Below are 23,761 nucleotides of genomic sequence, written 5' to 3'. Positions count from 1 at the left end.
GCGCAATTATGGAGATAACACCTAGAAGAGCCAGACTCTGCACCAGAGGTATCGAGCCCCTCTCGCCATCCCCATTAAGCTCCTATCAGGCCTCAAATGCCTCCAGGAAGCACAGTCCGAGGCACCACTACCACAAGGACCATAGTTCAAAACAAACCCTTATTTAAGTTTCTGCAATTCCGCCCCGGCTTTCCTGCCAGAATAACTCTTTGGGGCCCAGGGAGTGTGAAGAGGGGAATTTACTCTCCTGTCGCCTCAACACATCCATGCGGCATGCAGCCAACTCAGGGAGCCCTCACACCCACAAATTCCAGAGCCATAGATAGACTCACTTAATACTTTAGGGTATTGCGGATGTGGCACAGCTGCTCCCCACCTGGGGAAATCTGAGGTCGTGAAAATGTAATAGTCTGGCTCAAACTATCTGTGCTTACCTGCGCCATTGGGAATCCAGCATACTTCTGGCTCTGTGGGTTTCCAGCAACGGTTCAATGGTGGTTTCGCCACCGTATAACGATAGGCTTCCAATTCACATGTTCTGTGGCCATGAAAACATGGGGCTCCTTCCAAGTATGGCGGTGCTGGGAAAAACTGGAAGTAACGGAATTACCACAATTTTCCCGCGCCGCATACTATGAGTATGGCCCTGGAGTCTGGGATTTATCGCCAGCATCATGCTGGAGGTAAATGCTCCCACATTCCGCTCAAAATCTGCAAAATCGGCAGAATTACAGCAGCAGCAATTCTGCCAAAAATGCCCAATAGACTCTCAAAAAATGGGGATTAACTCAGCTACTTGTAAACCAGCGGTAATTCCGCCAGACCAAATGGGCGTAACAGTAATTCCATTGAGTGGTATTACGGTGGATTTACCGTCGGATTACAGCCCAACTCGTATGAGAAAGTTGTCTAGTATTAGTGGACGATATTGCTTAGCAATGTATACATACACTTATTTGAGTAGGGAGTATTAACTTTATTGGTAATTTGCTCATCACCTGCCAAATCAATTTCATGGATATATTTTTACTATTTGCATTTCTTTCATTTATTTTAGAAATGTTCCAGATGATGGACAAGGAGAAGAGCGGAGTCATCAATCTCTCTTTGCCGGAGGTAAATGCGCCTGGTGATTAGAAGTTATTAAGTCACTCTTCAATTCATTTCGACACAGGGCAATTGAATGACACAAAATGTCACTGTCATCAGGTGCCACAAGATTGAGCCACGTGACTCTGGGGGGATTCTCTGCGCATGGTGGCTGGTGTGGGCCAAAAGACTAATGTCAGCATGAAAATAGGGGAGTCCTTCTTTCAATGATCTGAGTATGCTTTTGGTCTGGTGGCACTTTGGAGGTGTTGCCTGGGGTCGAGGCGTCTGAATCCCAGGGCTTTAAGAGACAGTTGCAGGCCCTGTGGATCGGCGGGCAAAAGGCATATGCGTGTTTGTGGGTGGCTGCAACCTTGGGGAATTCTCGCCACATTTTTCAGGGGCGCGCTGTAGTTTTGTGTCACGTCAGTAGCGGAGGCAGCTTTTGGTGCAGGGGGGCAGCTAATAGAGCACCAGCTGGAGGCTGTGGGTGCACTGGGCAATACAGAGGATCCAGGGGGGCTGGTGGCCACCCCTACTCCCTCCCTGGCACCGCCACTGGTATGATGCCCAGGTACAATTAGGAAGGTCTCCACTAGGAGCCCTTTTCCCATTGCATTACGTAAGATTAGGAATGGACAAGTAACTATTATAAAGCTTTTATGCTTCTCATGGCCACAGTACAGTACGGGGGGCAACGGGGTAAAATGTCTTACCTAGGAGTGTCGCTCAATCAATCCGGGTAGTCATAAAGTCACCGTTAATTGGTCAAAAAACAAAGAAAAATAATAAGTGCAAATAAAAACCAGTCTTGTGAGGATATTTCTGCCTTCTGTGACTTCAGAGTGATCCAGTTATGCAAATATGATATCAAGATGCTTTAAACAAACACTTAAGAGTTATACAAACTTAGGGATGACAAGCTCGAGCCACTGAGAGACGTCCAGAGAGTGAACACAGCAGGACCTTTAGAGACACGCGCCCTGCTGAATGTGTTTGTTTTTGCCCATGTTATAGAATAGTTTAACCATAGACAAAACAGAAATGAGATGAATGTTGCGTTTATTAAAGAATGCACAGGAACAGTGTCAGTGAGCAAAGCCTTCGGCAGACGTTGCAGTGGAATTCCAAGGTTTGGGCATCTGTGGGCGTTGCCCTTTAGAAGTGTTTAGACTGTACCTGCATTTCTCAAAAAGATCAGTGGTTCTACCTTGGTAAATTGCGATCCGGCAGAACACATGCAGAGGGTTACATGTAATTATAACTAATGAAATAATAACTAATGAACAAATAACAAATACAAAACAACTAATTCCAAAGAAACTAATTTATTTTTTGTTGTTTGTGGGCGGTTCTCCCCAACCCCCATCACATTTGTTTTAATACTTTTCCCCCACCCCCAAAATCACTATTCCCTCTTAAGGTTGGCTATCTATCCCTAGTGGGCGCTAATGTGCTGCCTATCTAGGAAAGGGGATAGAAGGAGGGCTGGCCAATGTATCTGCATACATTTCATACGCTCAAGAGGGCGAGGGTAAAGTATACAACACTCACCCGAGTGTTTGGGTTTTAACTAATAGTCAAGATAGGAAAGTAGTGAGCAAGTCTAGGCCCAGCCCTTCTTCTATCCCCTTTCCTAGATAGGCAGCGCCCACTAGGGATAGATAAGCAACCCTAATGAGGGATATTTAGACTTTCCAATAGGGAGATTTAGTGAGCTGCAGGCCACTGTGTTGAGGTTTTGAATAGAGGCTTCTGCTTTTTGTGTGTGATAACACACATGATCTGGCACGTTCAGCTTGTCCACGGACTGTGGTGAAAGAACACAGTGCTGCAGCGCATACTAATAATTTAGCATTTGTATAGCGCTACAAACCCTCAGGTATCTGAGCGCTGCTTATTATTACCCACAGTGTGTGGTGCTCATTTATCAACCTCGGAAGGATGAAAGGCTGAGTTTGGCTGCGTCAGCAGGCTTTGCACAGAGGTCAAAGCGAGCGCTCTACTCGCTGTGCTACCGGACCGGCTAGCCTCAGCACCTGTGAGTTAGCACAGGTTGCACATACCTACCACGTCCGGAGTGATCAAAGCAGATGCCTCTGTTGTGGCTGTTACCATGAACTATGGCTTGCGCAACGCATCATGTGACAATGGTATGGAGATTAATATGAAAATAACTTTGCGCATTGGAGGAGATTGCTGAGAAGCGCTGCTTTTTCCCTCATCCTCCAGAATACGGCAGTGTTTACGGGGTACTGACTTCATGAGGGTGGTTTGGTGTTGTTCCTCCTATCACTTACCAATGGGTTGCAACTCCAGCACCAGAGAGTAGCACGGCAGTCGCCAGGGTATCGGCTGATGCCCCTGGCCACCCCCAAATACACATCACACCCTTAGAGGGTAAGGCAGTAGCCATGGCCCTCATATTATCAACGTATAATTAATGAACCTATAATCAACCAACTGATATTATATAAGATAGAAGCATGCAGTTTTGGTAGGAAAAAAAAGAATATAGGATTAATACTTTGTTTTGGAGCTTAAAGACAACTTTTCTCATATCAAAATAAACATCCATAGTGACATATTGAATATAATGATCTGAAATGCACCCTGTGCTTTACCCCGCAACACACCCCATGGCAAATGGACATGAACATATGGAAAAGGGGGATTTGGGGGAAATGTACACCTTAATTTCACAAACACACGCCTAACCACTTTCCCTCTCTTTCTCCCCCTAGTGGATGTGCTGCACTTTGGTCTGAACCGTTTCCATGGCCGACAACAAAAGGAACTGGCATAAACATGCACATTCTTGGCTCACATTTGTAAAATGCATTCTCATGTTTCATGTTTTTATTTGGAACTCTCCTCTCTGGATTTGTATGCGGAATTGTGTTCAAAGTGTTCAGATTTAAGAGCATCAGGTACTTTGCTATCTATCTAATTATCTAATTATTTAAAGGTAAATTATTCGCCCTGAAGACTTCCTTCGCTAAAAGGGGGTTTTGTTTCGTGGATCCTTATAAATAATGTCTTCACGGTTTTCATAAAGTCATATTTCTATATTTTGCAGACATTTATGAGGTGCTTCTTCAAATTTGGTGCTTGACATGAATAAGTCATTGCAAGCAAAAAAGTGACTTGTCATTTGCATTATAATTCAGGCATTAAGTCTCTTTTTGCTGACCTTCTTGTTGCACTTTGTTTGAACGGCTACCAGTGGTGGAAAGTCGCTCACTAGTTAAGAGACAATGGGCCTCATTCCGAGTGTTGCGTTCTGGAAATAAGGGTGCTGGCCGCACCGTAATGGCACCCTTTCCTGACCACCACACTCCAACTCTGCCTTCCTGGGCCACTGCGCCTGGCAGGTCTGATCTGCCGGGCGCAACGGTCCAGGTAGGCAGAGTTGTCACTGAGACACATGCACCGTTAGAAATGATGCCGGTGCTTCTGTGTCCCCATTTCCATGGGAATGGGGACTTAGACTTTCCTCCGCCTGATATCCCTAAACCACCGGGGCTTGTAATGTCCTGGTGGCACTAGGATATCAGGCGGCGGAAATGGTGTTACAGGTTCAGCAGCAACACACCGGTAGCACTGGCGGGTTAGTGTCAAACTCGTAATGAGGCCCAATGACATTACAGGTTTGGTTGTATCCCGCTGGTAAATCCAGTGGGGTAATACTGTTTCCGCCACTTGGTCTGCCGGAATTACCGGATGATTGCAAGTGGCGGTAAGTTCTGGAATTCCGCATTCCATGGTGTCCATAGGACGCCATGGGGGGGAATGCCTGGATTACTGCTACCGGTAATACCTGCTGGTGGGATACCGGAACTACTGGCAGCTCAGAGCTGCCGGTAATTCCGGCAACCCCACCCGCAAACATTCGGTGTGCTGGTGAAGAGACGTGCAGGTAAACGGAATGACCAGCACTTTATTTCCGCACCAGCACACTCGTAGTGAGGCCGATGGTAATTCATTTTCTATCCTACTGTCATCCAGTTGCACTGCTAAAATCTTTCAAAAATAAACGAATCCTATTAATTTACTCCTGCAGGCTGTTTGGTTGGTTTTGTCTGAGGTCACGTGATTTTTGCATCAGTTTCTTGCATTCATCCCAGACATGTACAACACATGATGTGTGCTTTTCAGTAGACGGTAAAGGTCAGGATTAGCTCAAAGGTGAGTCTTCCATAAATGCCACATGATGCCGTTTGCCGGTGGTGTCATGAGTGCGATTTGTCCCCCTAGCAACAGGGCTGAGAGCAAGAATTAATGCCTGAAGTCTGCTGTGGGTCACATCGATAGCAGTGAGCAAGCAAGGGAGTCTGTGGCTTGAACGGCAAGCAAGAGTTGACAATTCAGTGTTTTGTGTCTGTGTGGAGGAACACAGTCAAGGTGGACTTCCCAGTGTTAGTGTTGCCTGTTGGATACCTACTGTGGTTCCTCCAATTGTTGTTCGGTTTCTTGAAAGGCAGAGGCAGTGTCACTGGGTTCTTCCTGAACCCCTGGATGGCATAAAAAGGAAAAGGGCTAATTTCAGGGTATGGCAGAGTGTGAAAACCAACACCAGAAAGGCAAGCGTTGACCTCCTAAGGGACAAAATTGACAAGTGGAACAGTACACATAGGATCTCAGGTGAGAAGCAATGCTGGACCATTAAAGAGTTTGCCTTTCATCAGCATGTTTGTTGAGCCCAGGTGCTCCCAGGGTGTACATGTAATAAGAATCTGTGATCCAGCACCGGGCCCTATGGGTGGGTAACTAGCCAAACCCAACAGCAGGGATCGCAGGTAGAGGACCTGCACAGCTTTGATTGCCTAGTTTCCATAATATGGCTCTTATATCACTAAAGCCTATTCCACCTCGCTCCAAACCACACCAGGGAAAACTGAAGGAAAGGGGAAGTCCCATTCCAAAGGCTAAATAGGAAAACAAGGTGGGAAGTAAGGTGAGGGGGTCATCACATGGGACACTGTGGTTAGGGAGCTGAGACCACAGGGAGCTCCTACGCTAGTGAATTCTGTTGCCCGTGGATGGGTGAACGATTGAGAGTGGCCCTAGATGTGGCTGTGTGTATAAAGAAGAGATTCAAAATTAAATGTTGGTGACTGATTATTCTAAACTGCTAAATCCTGAAAAAAGTGATGTAAAAGCATATTCATAAAATGAGCATTTGACTTTATTACACATTAATTACAATTTAAAATACAATACAAAAATGTAAAAATCTAATAAAGACTCACAGAAATCACAATAAACAATACATGGCACAAATGCAAACACATTACAAATTTATATTCACCCACAATTGGAAACAAAGTAAATTCGTAAATGACCCAATTTGTGTACACCAATAATCAGCCCAACATGTTTCTGTCCATATAACACAAATAGCAGGACATTCATCAGAGGCTATCCACTGCACACTTGCAAGACTTTTGATAGGTGGGTATGTTGATCTCCACAGCGCTAAAACCAAGTCGCATTATTCCTAATACTAAAAAAACTGAAGAAAAAGTCACCAATTTCAAAACCACCAAGTTGATAAATCTAAATAAACCAAGATGAAACCACAAATGGCATTAAATCTGGTCAATGCTTGTTCCAAGACAAGCACACACACCTGATAAGGGGTACCTGCTCACTGTGCATGGTATCTCCCAACATGATGAAAATCTATTTCTAGTCCTCCTTAGTAGAACTTTTGAATGGATATCATGGCCTAAACTGCCCACCACCAACACTGCAACATAAAGAAACACACCACACTAGGACCTACACTACAGGGATCTTATCTTAGATCACCATTCATAGGCACAACATGACATATGTATTCTCCACCACACTGAAGCTGCAATAGAAAAAAACAAACCTAGCATCCATATTATTCCCATGCAAGCATCAAAGTTATTCCAAGAGTCTTGCTTTTAGCTTCAAAGGTTCAAAGTCCAAAATAACCCTACAAAGGGGACACAACCAAGCATAGACTCCAAGTAGCACAATTAGTCCATAGGCGGTTTACATCTCCACCACAATGGGCACCATCCAGTGCAGGTGCTGAGCTAAAAAACATGCTGGGTGCCCAGTACACCTTGACAAGACCTTATGACACCACACCAGTTGGGGAATGCAAACATTGCCAGATACAAAACATGCCACCATGTGTGCAAGACACCGTTCACCACCTCCTACATGTGTCTTAACTTTACAAATCAAAGCCCCTTAAGTTAGGAACAAAACCACATTTTCAAATGCTCAGATCTTACCTTCAGAAGTCAGAAAAACGCTCACGGAAAGCAACATGCTGCCGGCGGGTATACAGATAACAAAGCACGCCACGCTCCGTGTCCTTCTATGAGGGGTGAACACTTCCAAGGAAACAACACCAAGGAACGACTACTCCGGCAAGGGTGAGTAGAATACCAAATCGCGGGCGCCATCTTCGACTGGCCTAAACCCAGCGCTACTAGCTACAGTAACGGTGTTCAATGCCAAATGCTCTGTCTTACAATGAACACCCACATGTCATTTACTCAGGAGAAGATAGAAAAACGGATTACACCATCTGCCTCCGCAACCAATATGAAAAATAGTGCCGTACTATCAAATTGTCCAGTGCAACATTGGTAATACCCTGTAGATCATGCCAGACACACCCCAAAAAAGGAAAGCTGCAGGAAAGCCACAAATCACACAGAACCACGTTTTATTTAAGCACAGATACAGTCAAAACACTTAAGGTCACATGGTCCAGTGTGCTCGTAATACACTCATAAGTGCAATAGTACTGTCAGGGAAACCAAACCCATTGAATAATTCACAACAAGCTGCATGTACTCACAGCAGACATTGATCTTTATCTCATAAGTAAAATGCCATTGTGCACCATATCTGAATCTCAAACTAGTTCTAGGCAGGCATATCTTATAACATGCATTGGAACGACTCACAAGCTTACCAACATCTCATGGGTATATTTTTTCTTAAAATGATTGATTAGTTATACACATTCAATACCCTGTAAGTAGCATACATATATAGTGCAATATTTTGCCAGAAAGCATTGTATTCCTCAAAAGGTCAACCTGGATGGCTCACAGCATAAACAAAGTCAGTGAATAGCATTATACTAATGTCTTAGTCTCATCAATGTCCTATGCACACCCTCTTCAACACAACAGAGGTTTATACATGTAGATGATTTGTGTACCAGACTCATACAACAACCCAGGTGCATATCTCGTCCTACATGATATGAACATTAGGCCACTCGAGCCCTTCATTGAGACCAATTCCATGACTATTGGTTTTAAAAATCATTTTCTGCTCAAAAGTGAGCAATCTTTGGTTGGTGTCTTCTCTGTTAGAGCCCTTGATTGTTGTAAGGATTACCCACGCAATGGTATCAAAGGTATGACCTTTCTCCATATAATGTTTTACCAATGGAGCCTGGATGATGTTATCCTTAATAAGGCTGCAGTGCTCTATGAGGCTCGTTTGGCATTTCCTGTTTGTTTTTCCTATATAGCAGAGCTCACACGGGCATGTCATCATGTATACAACGTTGAAGTTACAATTCGTTTGTTCCTTAATGAGCCATATTTCCTGCAGACCGATATCCACTTCTGTGTTTTTTTCAGTATACTTTCACATAACACACTGTCCACAGGGAAAATGACCTATACCGGGGCCATGCCCCACAACGTTGTCTGCTTAACCACACGTAAAGACTTGTCTGTTATGTCATTTCTGATCACCATGTTTCTCATGTTCCCGCTTCCTAGCATGCCACTAATGGGTAGACTGTTTTGTTAGTGAACATCTTTTTCCCACTTCTTCATGATAATTTACTTAATTTTATATGAATGGTTGGAGTACATGTTCACAAATACTGGCCCGTCTCTTTTTTTAACTTTTACAGGAGCTTCCCTGTTATTAGTATAGGCTCTTTTGGCAGAATTTTGAACTAACTTCCTGGGATAGACTCTTTCAATGAGCTTATTATAGAGCACATTGGCACTATTCTCATAATTGTTTTATGTGCTACTGTTGCGCGTTAATCTTAAAAATGTGGCCAAAGATAGCTTGGCTTAATATATTTGGCATAATGGCTAGAAAATTGCAAAAGCCTTTTCCGGTATTACAGTGTACAGGGATGGGATATCGAGACATATTAACAAGCGAGATCCAGGTTAAAAAAATGGCCCCTCAATTTTTCTAATCGTATCTTTAGTATCTCTTAAATAACTCTTCTTCTGTAACACAGAAGGTCTTAAATAATGGTCAGCGTATTTAGATAGAGGCTCCAAAATGGAATTACCTGCACATAATCATTCTCTCAGAGGATGTATCCCAGATGAATGGGGCTCCAGGAATAAGGAACTCAATTTCCTGAGTTAGGCTGTAGGGCGTCCTGGTTGCAGCTGGTTTTGTGTAGTACATTCAATCAATGACCCTCTTGCTCCAGGTAGAGTGGACATTCCTTTCTTTATTCATGGTTTCGTTTGTCCGGGGATGTGGGACATCCTCTCCATAATACGAAGCCACTTACAGACATTGATTTACATGAGGATTTCACATTGAGGGCACTCACACTCGCCTCACAGCCTACCCAGTAGGGATTCACAGCTGAGGAAGCCAGGTCACACATGCCTCAGTAGGTTATGTTTTGGTGTTTGTTAATATGTTGGCATTTTCACCAAATGGCAGTCCCTGATCTAATGATACCTACTATACAACTCCACCCTGCAATTGTGGGACAGGAAACAGACGTTATTTATAGCTCAAATTCAAATGTATTTAAATTTTAAAAAACTTCTGACAGTCTTACTAAATCTAATGCACATATTCAGTCACACAACATAAATATTAATGACATTTCTGATTCTAATTCTAGAAAGAAATTCTAACTTAAACACACAATCTTAGTCCATTATTACATCGCTACATACCGGCCAGTATATTAATACTCTCAATGGGTAATATTTACATGAAATGTGTTTCTTTTTAATCACTCAGAACAATTTTTCACTGCTATCAAAAATAGGTATTGGAACCAGATGAGCTTTGCATGCCTATTAATTCTATTCTCATTTAAAAGGAATTAATTCCACCACATGTAAATATGGTGCTGAGGGTTACTGGTATGTAAATGCAATTTTAAATACAGGGTAAAAAGAGTTTCATCTATTTTTCCAGGTTTAGGTTGGGAAAACAGTGTTATCAATTTAGAATCCACAGGATATTAGTTCACCCACCCAATATAGGAAAATGCTTTTATGATTTTCTAATACAAGAATAAGTCTCTCTCCAACTTCACTTTGCAAGTCTCTTCCCAAAGGTGCAGAGCCCCTCCCCTACTCTGTAATGTCAAGAGAGAGACGAGGGTGTATTTATAGTGGTATCATTTTCCAGGGGAATGCCTTTAAGATGATTAATCTCCCTTTCACCTCCCCATTTATGTTTTAAATATCCATGGGCCTCGTTATGATGTTGGCGGTGACAGTATGAATGGTGCCGGTAAGGCACCAGTACCGTTCATACCGTACCGCTGAATTACGAGTTATGCGCGCGGGTGCCTGACAGCCTGCCAGGTCTTATCTGGCGGGCTATGCGGCACCCGCGAGCATAACTCGTAATTGCAGCGGCACCATTATCAAAGGTGCCGGCGCATCCATGCTCCCCACCCCCATTCTGCCCTACCGGGCAGAATGGGGATCGGGAGACCGGTATTACCGCCACCCGCGAATGGGCAATTACCGGCCCATTCAACTCGTAATGGGCCGGTTATTACCCAATTGCGGGTGGCGGTGCCGGTAGTGAGCATGGCGGTAGTCGTGCCTGCCATACAGGCACAGCTACCGCCATGCTCGTAATGAGGTCCCATGTCTTTCACAGGTCACATATTATCAAGCAATTATCTATTTAGGCTATGAAGTGTGGCCACCGATTCAGAGCCGGACGTGTTTGACTGTAGCTGTGAATACCACAGGATTCAGTTTATTTTAGCTATTATTTAGAAAATGCAGCACTGTCGGCTCTGGGAAGTGATCCCTGACAGCATACACAGTACAGAGAAAGCATTTTTGTGTTTATTCAAATGTAATCTTCCTCAGCTTCAGTATAGTGATAGCAGGATATAATGTGCACAGAAAAATACTAGGTTTTCTACAAGAAGTCAAATCTCACTTGGATGCAAGTATAGGGAGAAAGTACTGTTGCATTTCAAACAAGAATATCAAGATATTCTATTTGGAATAAGCACTTCCTAGCAGAAACCACCTTCTCAGTTCCCTCCCACTTCAAGGACGTAGCAGGCCAATGATCGTAGGGGATCTATCTACTTATATCTGGGGAATGTCTTTATATTTACTCACCCTCATTAGTTTTCAAGAAACTCCCATTCAGTCTCTCCTGCCTCCAGGAAAGCAGGTATGCTCCATGTAATAATCTCCTCATGAATAGGGCACAATCCTGAAGGTAATATCCAGCCTCAGCTCTCATCCATTTGGATCAGATGTTATCCTTTCTATGCAGCTTTTGATTCCGGAGAGAGAGTTCTCTATATTCCCTGTGTGGTTCCATTTGTATCATGGGTGATAGCCTCACGCTTTGTCATGTTTACGTCACACTTTTGAATGGTCAAATGTTTCCATTGGCTTGCTTAATAATTAGACACTCCCAAAGAGTACAGTTATTAATCCAATGGAGTCATCACTGGTTCCCCGGTGGTGACCTCCTCAACTGGTGGGGCATTCAATGGATTGTTTTGAGCTGCAACTGTCTTTTGTTTGGGCTGTGTGTTTCCAATCATTCACCTCTTGCCTGCTGGATGCTCACCATTGCACACACCTTAGCACCTGCCAACTGCAAAGCCCCATTTGCTCACAAGCGGTGCGCCCTGGTGCCTGCAGCTCCACCCACCTAAAAGGTTAACTGCACACTTTCTAACTATGTGGTTGCCTTATCACCAGTGCAGCAATTGCATATCTGTACTGTAGCAGAGCAGACGTGCACATCACTGATAGATCCCACCCCTTCACCTCTGAACTATTGGATAAATAACAAGAAGACACTGTGCATGACACCTGATATAATTCCAATACTGCATTGGGTGTATAAGAGATGTTATGCTCTCAAGACAACTGTACCGAATGTACCCTTGAACTGAAGTGGTAGCAGGAAATTGGCAACCACCACAAAATATCGAGGTGCTGTAAAGAGAACCTGGCAGGTGCAAAGTGATGTCATACAGAGAAGATACAATGACGCACTGAAACAATGTGAGAATACTTAAAGAACAAAGAGATAACTGAAGAAACAAGAGTACACATACATACAAGTGAGCAGAAACCATACATACAAAGAAGATAAATACCAGATGAGTGATGAATGTATATACACAGAAATGCAAGGTAGATTGATTGATTGATTGATATGGTATTTATAATGCGCTTATACACAAGTGTTTCAAGGCACAACCAGGCAAGGAAGGAGGAACAAAGGAGGACAAAACAATCTTGCTAGGCCTAGTATCTTTTAGATCATGCAAGTGCGCAGACAAGAAATGCAGGGGAGAGGGTACGGGGAGAAGTGCACCCAGAGCTACGGGGCCCTGAGTTAAGTGCAAGAAAGGCTGGGATGTCATGAGCGCTACTCCTGAGGAGCCAAGACTGGCCCAGCGTCCCCGGAAGCAGGCTCATCATCCACACCCCCGGTTCCAGCAGACCCCTACAGGGGCCATTTTGACCATGTCCTGGCGCCTCTGGCGCCAGGCTCATAAGGAACCACAGTCCCGGCGCCATGGGCGCCGGGCTCATATTCTTAAAGTGTGCAGTAGTGATTGGGTGGACTTACCTGTGGCAGACCATGCTGCATACTCACCTAGAACAATCCAAGCTGGGTGAAGTCCCAGCCACTGGCTGGGAGGGAGCAACCCTCTGACACTGGAACTCTTTTCTTACCTGGGTGAGGCTGGAGGAAGAATACGTACCAAAGCACTTCTCCACTATTTTAACCAAGCCCGATAGAATTCACGTGCTTCGCGTTATTCTGCAACAGCAGCAGGACGCTCACCGAGTCGGCTCCTGCATTTCAGGTCCAGACACACCCTCAGCTTCTCGAGCAGCAACCTGTGGATGAAGAAAAGGCACAGGAACATCTACTCACCAGAATTCAGCCACATGAGTCCAGTCTCCGACAACCTGCAAATAAAGACATAAGGTTAGAAAACGGGCAACACGCTCGCAGCTGCGCTCGCTTACCTTATCCATCTGTGATCACACCGGAGTTCACCGCGGCCTTCGCTTCGGCAGCATCCCAGCACCTGGAAGACAAAAGACATTGTTAGTGGTGTCCGAGCCGAAGGGTTCGCAACTCAGTTATACTTACGCACTTCTTCACGCGCAGCAGCGGCAGCATCGCCCTCAGCATTTCAGCACCTGAAAGGAAGGAAAAGACATTATCAGAGGTGCCCATTTGGAAGCGGCCACAATTCAGTTATACTTACGTGCCACCGCACGTGCAACAGCGACGGCATCGCCCACAGCATCTCGGCACCTGAAGGACAGAAAAAGACATTATAAAAGGGTGCTCCTTCAGAAGCGGCCTCAGATCTTCTATACTCACGAGCCTCTTCTTGCACAGCAGTGGTGGTGTCGTCAACAGCTCCTCGGCACCTGAAGGACTGTTACAAGCCACAAAAGGACACTGAGCCTAAACATTGAAATCATCCAGTGACGTAACTGGATTCCACGCGCCCCTGCACCAGAAGCAGGATGGAGAGCTCGGCTTTACTAAACCAAAGGTGAGAGTTCGTGGAGACCAGTCGAGAATCAAGAAGTGGGAAAAGCAGAAGATTGGTGGGAGAACTTATCCAACCAGCTAGTAATTACCCCTTTTTCTTCCACCTGCAGAAAACTCACCTTACAAGCCAGACAGTCAATATTCGGAGGTCCTGCCCAGAGCGTCTTCCGAGTTCTACGCCTCATCATAGTCATAGAAGCAACTGTAGCAGTCCAGTTTGGGTCAGCGCCTCCGTGGGAATCAGGTGAGCGTTACAGAACGCGAAGCCTACCCATATTCTCCTACCCAGGCACTATGGAAACTTCCGACACAGACCAATTGGCCCAGTTGTTGGGGGAATTAAGAGCTGAAGTCCATGCTGCTCGCCAGGAAACGAACGCCCTTAAGAGGGAATTGATAATGTCAAAAGAACGAACTGACGATCTCGCCAGACAGTTATTACAGAGTCAAGCGGGGCAAACTCCTCTACCTAACTCAGGGGGGAATTATACCCCAGTTACTTCAACCAATTCCGTTCAAATCAACCTACCTGGAAATGTGCCATTGGCACCACCTGAACGCTTTTCTGGTGACCCTAAAAGATTTGCAGTGTTTATAAATCAATGCCGACTGCACTTTCTTTGTAGACCCGCAGCCTTTCCAACTGACCAGACCAAGGTTGCCTTTGTACTTTCGTATCTTAGCGGCAGCGCTGCTGATTGGTCGATCCCTCTGGTTACACAGGATGACCCAATTCTTCGGAACTTCTCAGCCTTCCAGGCGAGTATGGAGAGACTTTTTGCAAGACATTCCCAAGGACAGGCCCTGGATAACGAACTCCTCTCCCTGCGACAGGGCAACCAGGACCTCTTAGCCTACATTGCATCTTTTAATAGGTTAATCGTAGAAACTAGATGGCCCGAGGATAAAAGGATCACGCTATTTCACAGAGGTCTGCGTGGTGAACTTAAAGACGTCCTTGCCCAGGTCGTGAATCCTCCTCAGGACTGTTCGGAATATATTGATTTGGTGGTCCAATTGGATCATAGGCTCCAAAACAGAAAAGCCGACCGATCCAGGTTTGAAACCTGAGTATTCACGAAAACACAAAGCAACGCCAAAGGGGTCGACACCGTTGAACCTATGCAGATTGGGGCCGTAAAGGGTCCCTTAACCCAGAAAGAGCGTGACAGAAGACGACAAATGCAATTGTGCCTCTATTGTGGAAACTCTGGACATTTTCTTCGAGATTGCCCGGTAAAACCACCTAAGAAGACAGTAGGAGCTTCTGACAAGAACTCTGAAAAGCCTGAGCCGGGAAACAACCTCGCCCGACAAGTGTAGAGGTCCGCTTGCCGAGCTTAAAAACCAGTTCTTTGACCTCGCACTTTATAATGCCTATGGTCCTCGTAAACCCAAAGCAACCTGAACTTTGCATGCTATTAAGGCATACATTGATAGTGGAGCAATAGGAAATTACGTGGACCGCGAATTGGCTTCCAGGATGAACCTACCTCTTTGTCCAAAGGCGGTTAAAGACATCATTACCACGGTGGATGGGACCGAAATCGCCTCCGGACCGGTAACCCATACCACTGCTGAAGTGACGTTACTAGGCCAAGACGGGCATCGGGAGGTAATTGTGTTCGACGTGATCAAGGCTCCTCAATTCCAAGTAATCCTATGAATCCCTTGGTTGGAGAAACACAACCCTCTGATTGATTGGCGAGCAAAGACGATAATGTTCCCTGAGTGTGCACCAACCTGCTATCCACGACCCAGCATTGGCCTAGCGTCAGCAACGACTGACGGTCCACAATTACCTCAAGAGTATCGAGAGTTCCAAGATGTTTTTCAAAAGGAACAGGCTAACACCTTGCCACCTCACAGATCATACGATTGTCAGATAGATCTGCTACCCGGTGCAACTCCCCCTTGCAGTAGGATTTATGCCCTCACCGAGCCTGAGAACCTTCATCTGCGACAGTATTTAGACCAGTATCTGGCCAATGGCTTTATCCGTCCGTCAAAGTCTCCTGCATCCTCGGCTCTGTTCTTCGTACCAAAAAAAGGTGGTGACCTCAGAACCTGTATTGATTACCGTGCTCTGAATCAGATAACAGTAAAAAACAGATACCCCTTACCTATGATCCCGGAACTCCTCGACCAGGTGAAAAACGCCTGTATTTATACCAAGCTTGATCTCCGGGGAGCTTATCATTTGGTACGGATCAAGGAAGGTGATGAATGGAAGACGGCATTTCGCACTAAGTATGGGCTATTTGAATACCAAGTGATGCCCTTCGAACTATGCAATGCGCCGGCCGCCTTCCAATATTTCATGAATGACGTCCTCAGAGAGCTCATTGATGTCTGTGTTGTCGTCTACATAGACGACATTCTTGTGTACTCATCTTCGGAAGCTGATCATCGAAATCATGTTAGGGCGGTCCTTGAAAAACTTCGCCAACATAAACTCTTTGCCAAGCTCGAGAAATGTGCCTTTCATGTCACCGAGGTCGAATTTCTGGGATTTATTCTGACACCCAAAGGAGTCCACATGGACTCGAGAAAAGTTGACGCAATCCTTAAATGGCCATCTCCTTCCGTGAAAGGCGTTCAAAGCATGCTAGGCTTTGCCAATTTTTACCGCAGATTTATTCCAGAGTTTTCACGAGTGGTACAACCCATCACATCCCTCTTAAGAAAAAATAAGCGCTTTGAATGGTCTGCAGAAGCTGAACAAGCCTTCCAAGAGCTAAAGGCCAAGTTCACCTCGGCGCCAATACTGAAACACCCACGCCCGGATCTCCCTTACATCGTTGAAACCGACGCCTCCAGCTTAGCAATGGGAGCAGTTCTATCACAAAGGGATCCAGAGACTAACCAACTGCATCCTGTGGCATTTTGGTCTCGAAAGTTCTCGGCGCCTGAGATTAATTACACCATCACGGACAAAGAGCTTTTAGCTATTAAATCCGCCTTTAAGGCCTGGCGGCATTATCTCCTCGGGGCCAAACACACTGTTACGGTGATCACCGATCATCGAAATCTACAGTATCTGAAAACCGCCAAAGCTCAATCCTCCAGACAGCTTCGCTGGGCTCTATTCTTTGCTGAATTTGACTTTGTGATCACTTACCGCCCGGGCAACAAGAACGGCAAAGCGGATGCTCTTTCCCGAATTGGAATGGGAGATAACGTTGTCAATCCCGAACCCGTACCAATAATTCCTGAACAAAGGATCTTGGGTCTGATTTCTTCGCAATCCATCGAGGATATTGAGGCAAAAACTAAACAACTTGTGACCCCATCAGACTTACAGAGCTGGTTACAAAGAGGAGAGAACTTCACCGTAAACAATGACTTGCCTTATTTCCAAGGACGATTATTCCTACCACACGCCGATTTACAAAAACAGGTAATCTCCTGTTATCATGATTCATTAATGGAGGGTCACCCTGGCATCGCCAAAACCACAGAAAAAGTGAAGAGACACTTCTGGTGGCCTTCATGGAGAAAAGACATAAAAGAATTTGTGATGTTCTGTGGTGTGTGCGCTCAAAACAAGGGTCAAAAGAAAAGGCCGGCTGGTCTTCTGCAACCATTAGACATTCCACCGTGTCCCTGGCATACCCTTTCCATGGACTTCATCACAGACTTACCCTCTTGTTCCGGGTACAACACTATTCTTGTTATTGTGGATTTGTTTTCTAAAATGGCCCACTTCATTCCGCTAAAAGGCTTACCTTCAGCTTCAGTACTAGCCAGAGAATTCCTTGAAAACATTGTCCGGTTACACGGCTTCCCGTCGGTACTAATCTCTGATTGAGGAAGCCAGTTTATTTCTCACTTTTGGCGTAGTTGTTGTCGGTCAGCTCAAATCGATGTAAGACTTTCAACCAGCCATCACCCCCAGACCGACGGGCAAACCGAGAGAACAAACCGGACTCTCGAACAATATTTACGATGCATGCTACAACAGTCTGAAAGCAACTGGAAGGACATCCTTTGGATAGCTGAATATGCATACAACAATTCAGTTCATTCGGGAACCGGGAAGAGTCCCTTCTACATCTTGTATGGAATTCATCTTCGAACCTCCAACCTCGACCCACCTCAAGATCTTGGAACACCCGCCATAGATCAGTTGCACTCTGTTATTACCCAAGCTTTCAAGGAAGCGACTACACATCTACAACAAGCTAAAGAAAGGTACAAAAAAGGAGCAGACCAACACCGAAGCGATGCCCCTCAAGACCAGGTTGGGGATCAAGTCTGGTTGTCCACCAAACATTTATCGCTAAAAGGACCTCGCATCTTCAACCCCAAATACCTGGGACCATATTCAATTACGGCCATAATTAATCCAGTGGCCGTTAAATTAGATTTGCCAACCCATATGGGAATACATCCTGTGTTTCACGTATCTCTTTTGAAACCCATGCAACCTGGAACCAGACTGACCAGACCTCCAGAACCCATTCAGGTGAATGGAGAGCCCGAATTTGAAGTTAAAAACATTTTGGACTCCAAGATCATCAAATCAAAACTATTCTATCTAATCGACTGGAAAGGCTACGGACCCCAGGAAAGATCCTGGGAACCTTATGACTACGTCCATGCTCCTCGTCTAGTCAGGAAATTCCACTGAACCTTTCCCGATAAACCAAAACCCCTGGGGAGGACAAGTTTGGGAGGGGCCTTGAGGGGGGGTGCTGTCATGAGCGCTACTCCTGAGGAGCCAAGACTGGCCCAGCGTCCCCGGAAGCAAGCTCATCATCCACACCCCCGGTTCCAGCAGACCCCTACAGGGGCCCTTTGGACCATGTCCTGGCGCCTCTGGCGCCAGGCTCATAAGGAACCACAGTCCCGGCGCCATGGGCGCCGGGCTCATATTCTTAAAGTGTGCAGTAGTGATTGGGTGGACTTACCTGTGGCAGACCATGCTGCATACTCACCTAGAACAATCCAAGCTGGGTGAAGTCCCAGCCACTGGCTGGGAGGGACCAACCCTCTGACACTGGAACTCTTTTCTTACCTGGGTGAGGCTGGAGGAAGAATATGCACCAAAGCACTTCTCCACTATTTAAACCACGCCCGATAGAATTCACGTGCTTCGCGTTATTCTGCAACAGCAGCAGGACGCTCACCGAGTCGGCTCCTGCATTCCAGGTCCAGACACACCCTCAGCTTCTCGAGCAGCAACCTGTGGATGAAGAAAAGGCACAGGAACATCTACTCACCAGAATTCAGCCACAAGAGTCCAGTCTCCGACAACCTGCAAATAAAGACATAAGGTTAGAAAACGGGCAACACGCTCGCAGCTGCGCTCGCTTACCTTATCCATCCGTGATCACACCGGAGTTCACCGCGGCCTTCGCTTCGGCAGCATCCCAGCACCTGGAAGACAAAAGACATTGTTAGTGGTGTCCGAGCCGAAGGGTTCGCAACTCAGTTATACTTACGTGCTTCTTCACGCGCAGCAGCGGCAGCATCGCCCTCAGCATTTCGGCACCTGAAAGGAAGGAAAAGACATTATCAGAGGCGCCCATTTGGAAGCGGCCACAATTCAGTTATACTTACGTGCCACCGCACGTGCAACAGCGGCGGCATCGCCCACAGCATCTCGGCTTCTGAAGGACAGAAAAGGACATTATAAAAGGGTGCTCCTTCAGAAGCGGCCTCAGATCTTCTATACTCACGAGCCTCTTCTTGCACAGCAGTGGTGGTGTCGCCAACAGCTCCTCGGCACCTGAAGGACTATTACAAGCCACAAAAGGACACTGAGCCTAAACATTGAAATCATCCAGTGACGTAACTGGATTCCACGCGCCCCTGCACCAGAAGCAGGATGGAGAGCTCGGCTTTACTAAACCAAAGGTGAGAGTTCGTGGAGACCAGTCGAGAATCAAGAAGGGGGAAAAGCAGAAGATTGGTGTGAGAACTTATCCAACCAGCTAGTAATTACCCCTTTTTCTTCCACCTGCAGAAAACTCACCTTACAAGCCAGACAGTCAATATTCGGAGGTGCTGCCCAGAGCGTCTTCCGAGTTCTACGCCTCATAATAGTCATAGAAGCAACTGTAGCAGTCCAGTTTGGGTCAGCGCCTCCGTGGGAATCAGGTGAGCGTTACATGGGACTCCAAGGGGAAATCACACCACAGTAAGTGCACAGGATGCCAGATGGCAGTGCAGGAAGGCCAGCAAGCAAGTGCAGGGGGACTGGATGGAGGGAGGGCTGGTGCCCTCTAAGAATCTGGGGAACAAGCAGCCAGTCAGCAGAAGTTGCAATAGGAAGGGAAGTTTAGCAGGGGAGAGGAAGAGAGAAAGTAGAGGGGAACAAGGAAGGTCTTCAGGAGCTTGCAGAAATTAAGGAGATCTGTATCAAGGTGGAGAGAGGCAGGGAAGCCGTTCCAGAGGGAGGCACCTGCAGAGGCACCTGCAGAGGAGAGAGATCTACCCCCAATCTCTGCTTGGAGAAGCAACTCACCTACAGAGAATTAGAAGTAGACGAGCGGAAGGCTGTAGTAGGAAGGTACTTGGGATGAGAGAGTTGGAGATAGAAATGGCCCCGGCTCCAGAAATCCTGGTGGACAATGCAGAGGGTCTTGGACTTCATCATTTCAGCCACCGGGAGCCAGTGGAGGGATTTCAGGGCCAGAGAGATGTGGTCCCTGGGCTTAGGCCACGGAAAAGGCTGCGGTCCTGTTCTGGATGAGTTGTAGAGGACGAAGAGTAGAGTTGGGCAGATTGAGAAAGAGGCTGTTGCAGCAGTCCAGCCTAGAGAGAACCGGGGCTCTGTAGACAGTGAACTTCTGGGGGTAGGTGAGAAACGGTAGAATAGCTCTCAGGAGGAGCAGCTGGAAATGGGTCTTTCTGGCAAGGTTTGTGATGTTTGGCGAGAAGGAGAGAGTGGAGTTGAAGATGAACCAAAAGTGTTTTGCCTCACAAGAGGGTGAGGAGAGAGGGCCCAGGGAAACCAGCCAGAGTAAGAGGGGAAAAGCAGGAGCAGGGGTCCCAACGAGAAGGATCTGAGTCTTACTGGCATTAGGCAGAGATCATTGGAGGAACACCATTCCTGGATAGCGGATAAACAGTCAGGGATGAGCCAGGAGGAGGCCGAGGGTTGCCTGAAAGAGAGCTGTGTGTTATCCGCATAACACTGAAGGTTAGAGGTAAAGGTAGAGATCAGGTAGACATTGAAAAGCCTGGGGGAGAGGCTAGAGCCCTGGAGAACACCACATGCGGAGAGAGAGATGTGGTGGAGAGGAAGGACCCAAGTTGAAACTGGGAGGGTCGTTCCAAGGGGACAGAGGACAGCCATGACAGAGCCTGATCAGTGATTCCCAGGGTATCGCAGAGACGAGTGATCAGGATGTTGTGGTTCACAGTTTCAAAAGCATAGGATAGGTCGAGGAGAATGAGGACAGAGGGAGAGCTAGAGGCAAGGTTGGAAGCAGATCATCAGGATAGAAATTTCCATGCCTCTGGCTGCTCTGGAGCCAGACTGGTGGTCATGGAGACAACCAACAGGTTAGGAGTTTGTCCAGGAAAGGAGTAATATAGATTGGGTGATAGTTTGCCAGAATGGAGGGGTCCGTAGAAGGATTTTTTAGAAGGGGATGCACAAGGGAGTGCTTGAGAGGAGAAATATCCAGTGGCAAAAGAGTAATTGGTCAGCTCCATGCAGATTTTGAATAGTTCAGCTGAGTTGTTAGAGGCTGCAGAGATGCAGGCATGATTTTGTAACCCTCTTTTTAGAGAAGATGGAGCATCTGTGTTACCTTTGGAGTAGGCGGCAAGCCACTTTGTCAGAGGGTGCACTCGGAGCTCCCCATTTCCATTCAGCTGCTCTGCACTTGTGTTTCTTAACTGCAAGATCAGAGTCCTACCAATAGTTGCAATTTTTGGCAGGCTTCATGAGGATCCTCAAGCCAGGGGCAAGGATGTCCAGAGTGTTAGAGATAGAAAGGTGAAGGTTAAAAAGTGTTGTGTCAGCATGGGAGTCAGCCACAGGAGAATGACCACAAAGGAAGGTGGCAGTGCTGGGTGGGCCTTTGCCAAGGAGAGAGGAAGCTTCAAGTGAGAAGAAAGAAGACAGTGGTTGGTCCAGTGGAGAGGAGTAGAGAGGGGGATGTCTGAAGAGATGAGAGCATGCAAGGTGTTCCCAGCAGGGTGAGTCAGACCAGAGGGTAGAATGGAAAGTTACATAGAGTCGCAAAGATTGCAGAAAAGCCCAGAGTAGTCTAGAGAGTCCAGGTGAATGTTGAGATCCTCAAGGAGGAGAAACTGAGAGGTGGAGGAAAGGAGAGAAGAAGTGAGTTCAGCCCATTCAGAGAGGAAGAGGTAACCTGGCCAGGTGGCCTGTGGAAGGTGACCAAGGTAAGAGAGAAGCCAGGAGAGATAGAGAGCCTGCAGACCAGGCATTAAAAGCAGGAGAAGGTTTGAGTGGGGATGATGGAGACAGGAATAATCTCAGGAAAGATCAGGGCCACTCTGCAAGTGGATGTGTGGCCCTCAGGGAGGAGTGTGTCAAAGCTTGTGACAGAGCTGGCCTTAAACCATGTCTCAGTAAGAGCAAATACATATAGGTCCAAGAGTTCAAGGAGTGTATGACAGCAGAGTGAGAGTTGAGAGTAGCAATGCGGAATAAGTTCCCACTTTTTAAAGACGTCCGTTGAGGGGTACAGAGAAGAGAGGCACCCATCGGAAGTGGCAGAAGAGCCTGAGAGGTAAAGGGAGAAGGAGGCACAGGAGCCAAAGAGGTAGTGGATGGCAAGGGAACCAGATAGGTGGAGGCTGAGGGTGGCAACGGAGCCAGGAAGGAGGCAGTTGACAAGGGGGGCAGAGAGGTGAGAAGCAGAGGTGGAAAGGGAGCCAGAGGAGAGGCAGAAGGCAAGGGAGCCAGAGAGGTTGTAGCAGGAAAAGGAAGGAAGTTGATGATGTGAGGGAGGTGCCTATCAAATAGTAGAAGATTGGGATGAGGCCCCTGGACCATGGTGGTACCATTTAGATAGACATTAATGATTACTCTGGAGGACTGGAAGTAGGCAATGAGGACCTCCCATCTGGTGCCACCATTAATGGTTGAAGAGGAAGAGGGAGGGAGAAGAGCATCCATATGAAGGGTCCATAGGTCAGATGAAGGAACGACAAAGAGGATGTCAGTGGAGTCTCTCTGGAGGAAGTACTGACATGGGTGTCAGTGATGAGAAGGCCTGGGTTGGAGACCAGGGTGTACTTCTAAGGCTTCTTCCTACCAGTCTTAGTGAGAAGAATAGGATGTGAGATAGAAAAACAGTTAGAGAATATGGGGGAAATAGAGAGCACCATAGTGAGTGTGATAGAGGGGGGAGAGGGCAGGTGAGAGAGGGAGAAGTGAAAGGACCACTGCACAGAGCTATGCCTAACAGGGTGCACAGGAAGGGGATGCAGACGTAGGGGGAAGGAGACAAGGGGAAACCAACAAGCTACAACAGAGTGCAGAGAACAAGTAAACAAGGCTGAAGCAGGCAGTTAGAGGCAGCAGTGAGAGCTGGCTCAGAACCCCAAGGTAGGAAGAAGGCCTGTAGGGCAACAGTAGTGAAACACAGAGAAGAGGAAACCCTAGAGAAGATGAGAAAGTCCTAGTGGACAAAGCTTACCATGTGAAGCACATTCAGGAACACTTGCCTATAGGTGAAAAAATGCAGGAGTATCCAAAGCAGAGACAGGGGCCAATACAATCACTCAGAGGGAATAAATACAGTAATTGCAGAGGAAATTTAAGACAATGAAGGGGCCAGAGCATTCACCTACAAGGAAAAATGCAGAGAAAGGCAAAGAAAACAGTTCAGCGATGCAGAAAAATAGAGATCAGCTACCCGGGAGAGGGACA

The 23,761-nt window shown here is 46.5% G+C and overlaps 1 protein-coding gene across 3 annotated transcripts in view; it reads left to right on the top strand.

Moving 5' to 3' along the window:
* CAPN8 (calpain 8) overlaps nucleotides 1–5,143 on the top strand; it is a 288,408-nt gene extending 283,265 nt beyond the window's left edge. For all 3 annotated transcript variants that reach the window (XM_069608633.1, XM_069608631.1, XM_069608632.1), the window contains 2 exons: nucleotides 1,058–1,116; nucleotides 3,834–5,143. In XM_069608633.1, coding sequence (XP_069464734.1) covers nucleotides 1,058–1,116; nucleotides 3,834–3,857 — 83 coding nt within the window. In that variant the 3' untranslated portion in view covers nucleotides 3,858–5,143. The remainder of the gene's footprint in view (nucleotides 1–1,057; nucleotides 1,117–3,833) is intronic.
* Nucleotides 5,144–23,761: the final 18,618 nt, after the last annotated feature.

The sequence above is a fragment of the Ambystoma mexicanum genome, chromosome 4q (assembly GCF_040938575.1).
Source record: "Ambystoma mexicanum isolate Mex_15411 chromosome 4q, UKY_AmexF1_1, whole genome shotgun sequence".
Lineage (NCBI taxonomy): Eukaryota > Metazoa > Chordata > Amphibia > Caudata > Ambystomatidae > Ambystoma > Ambystoma mexicanum.
This window is presented reverse-complemented; position numbering and strand designations above follow the sequence as displayed.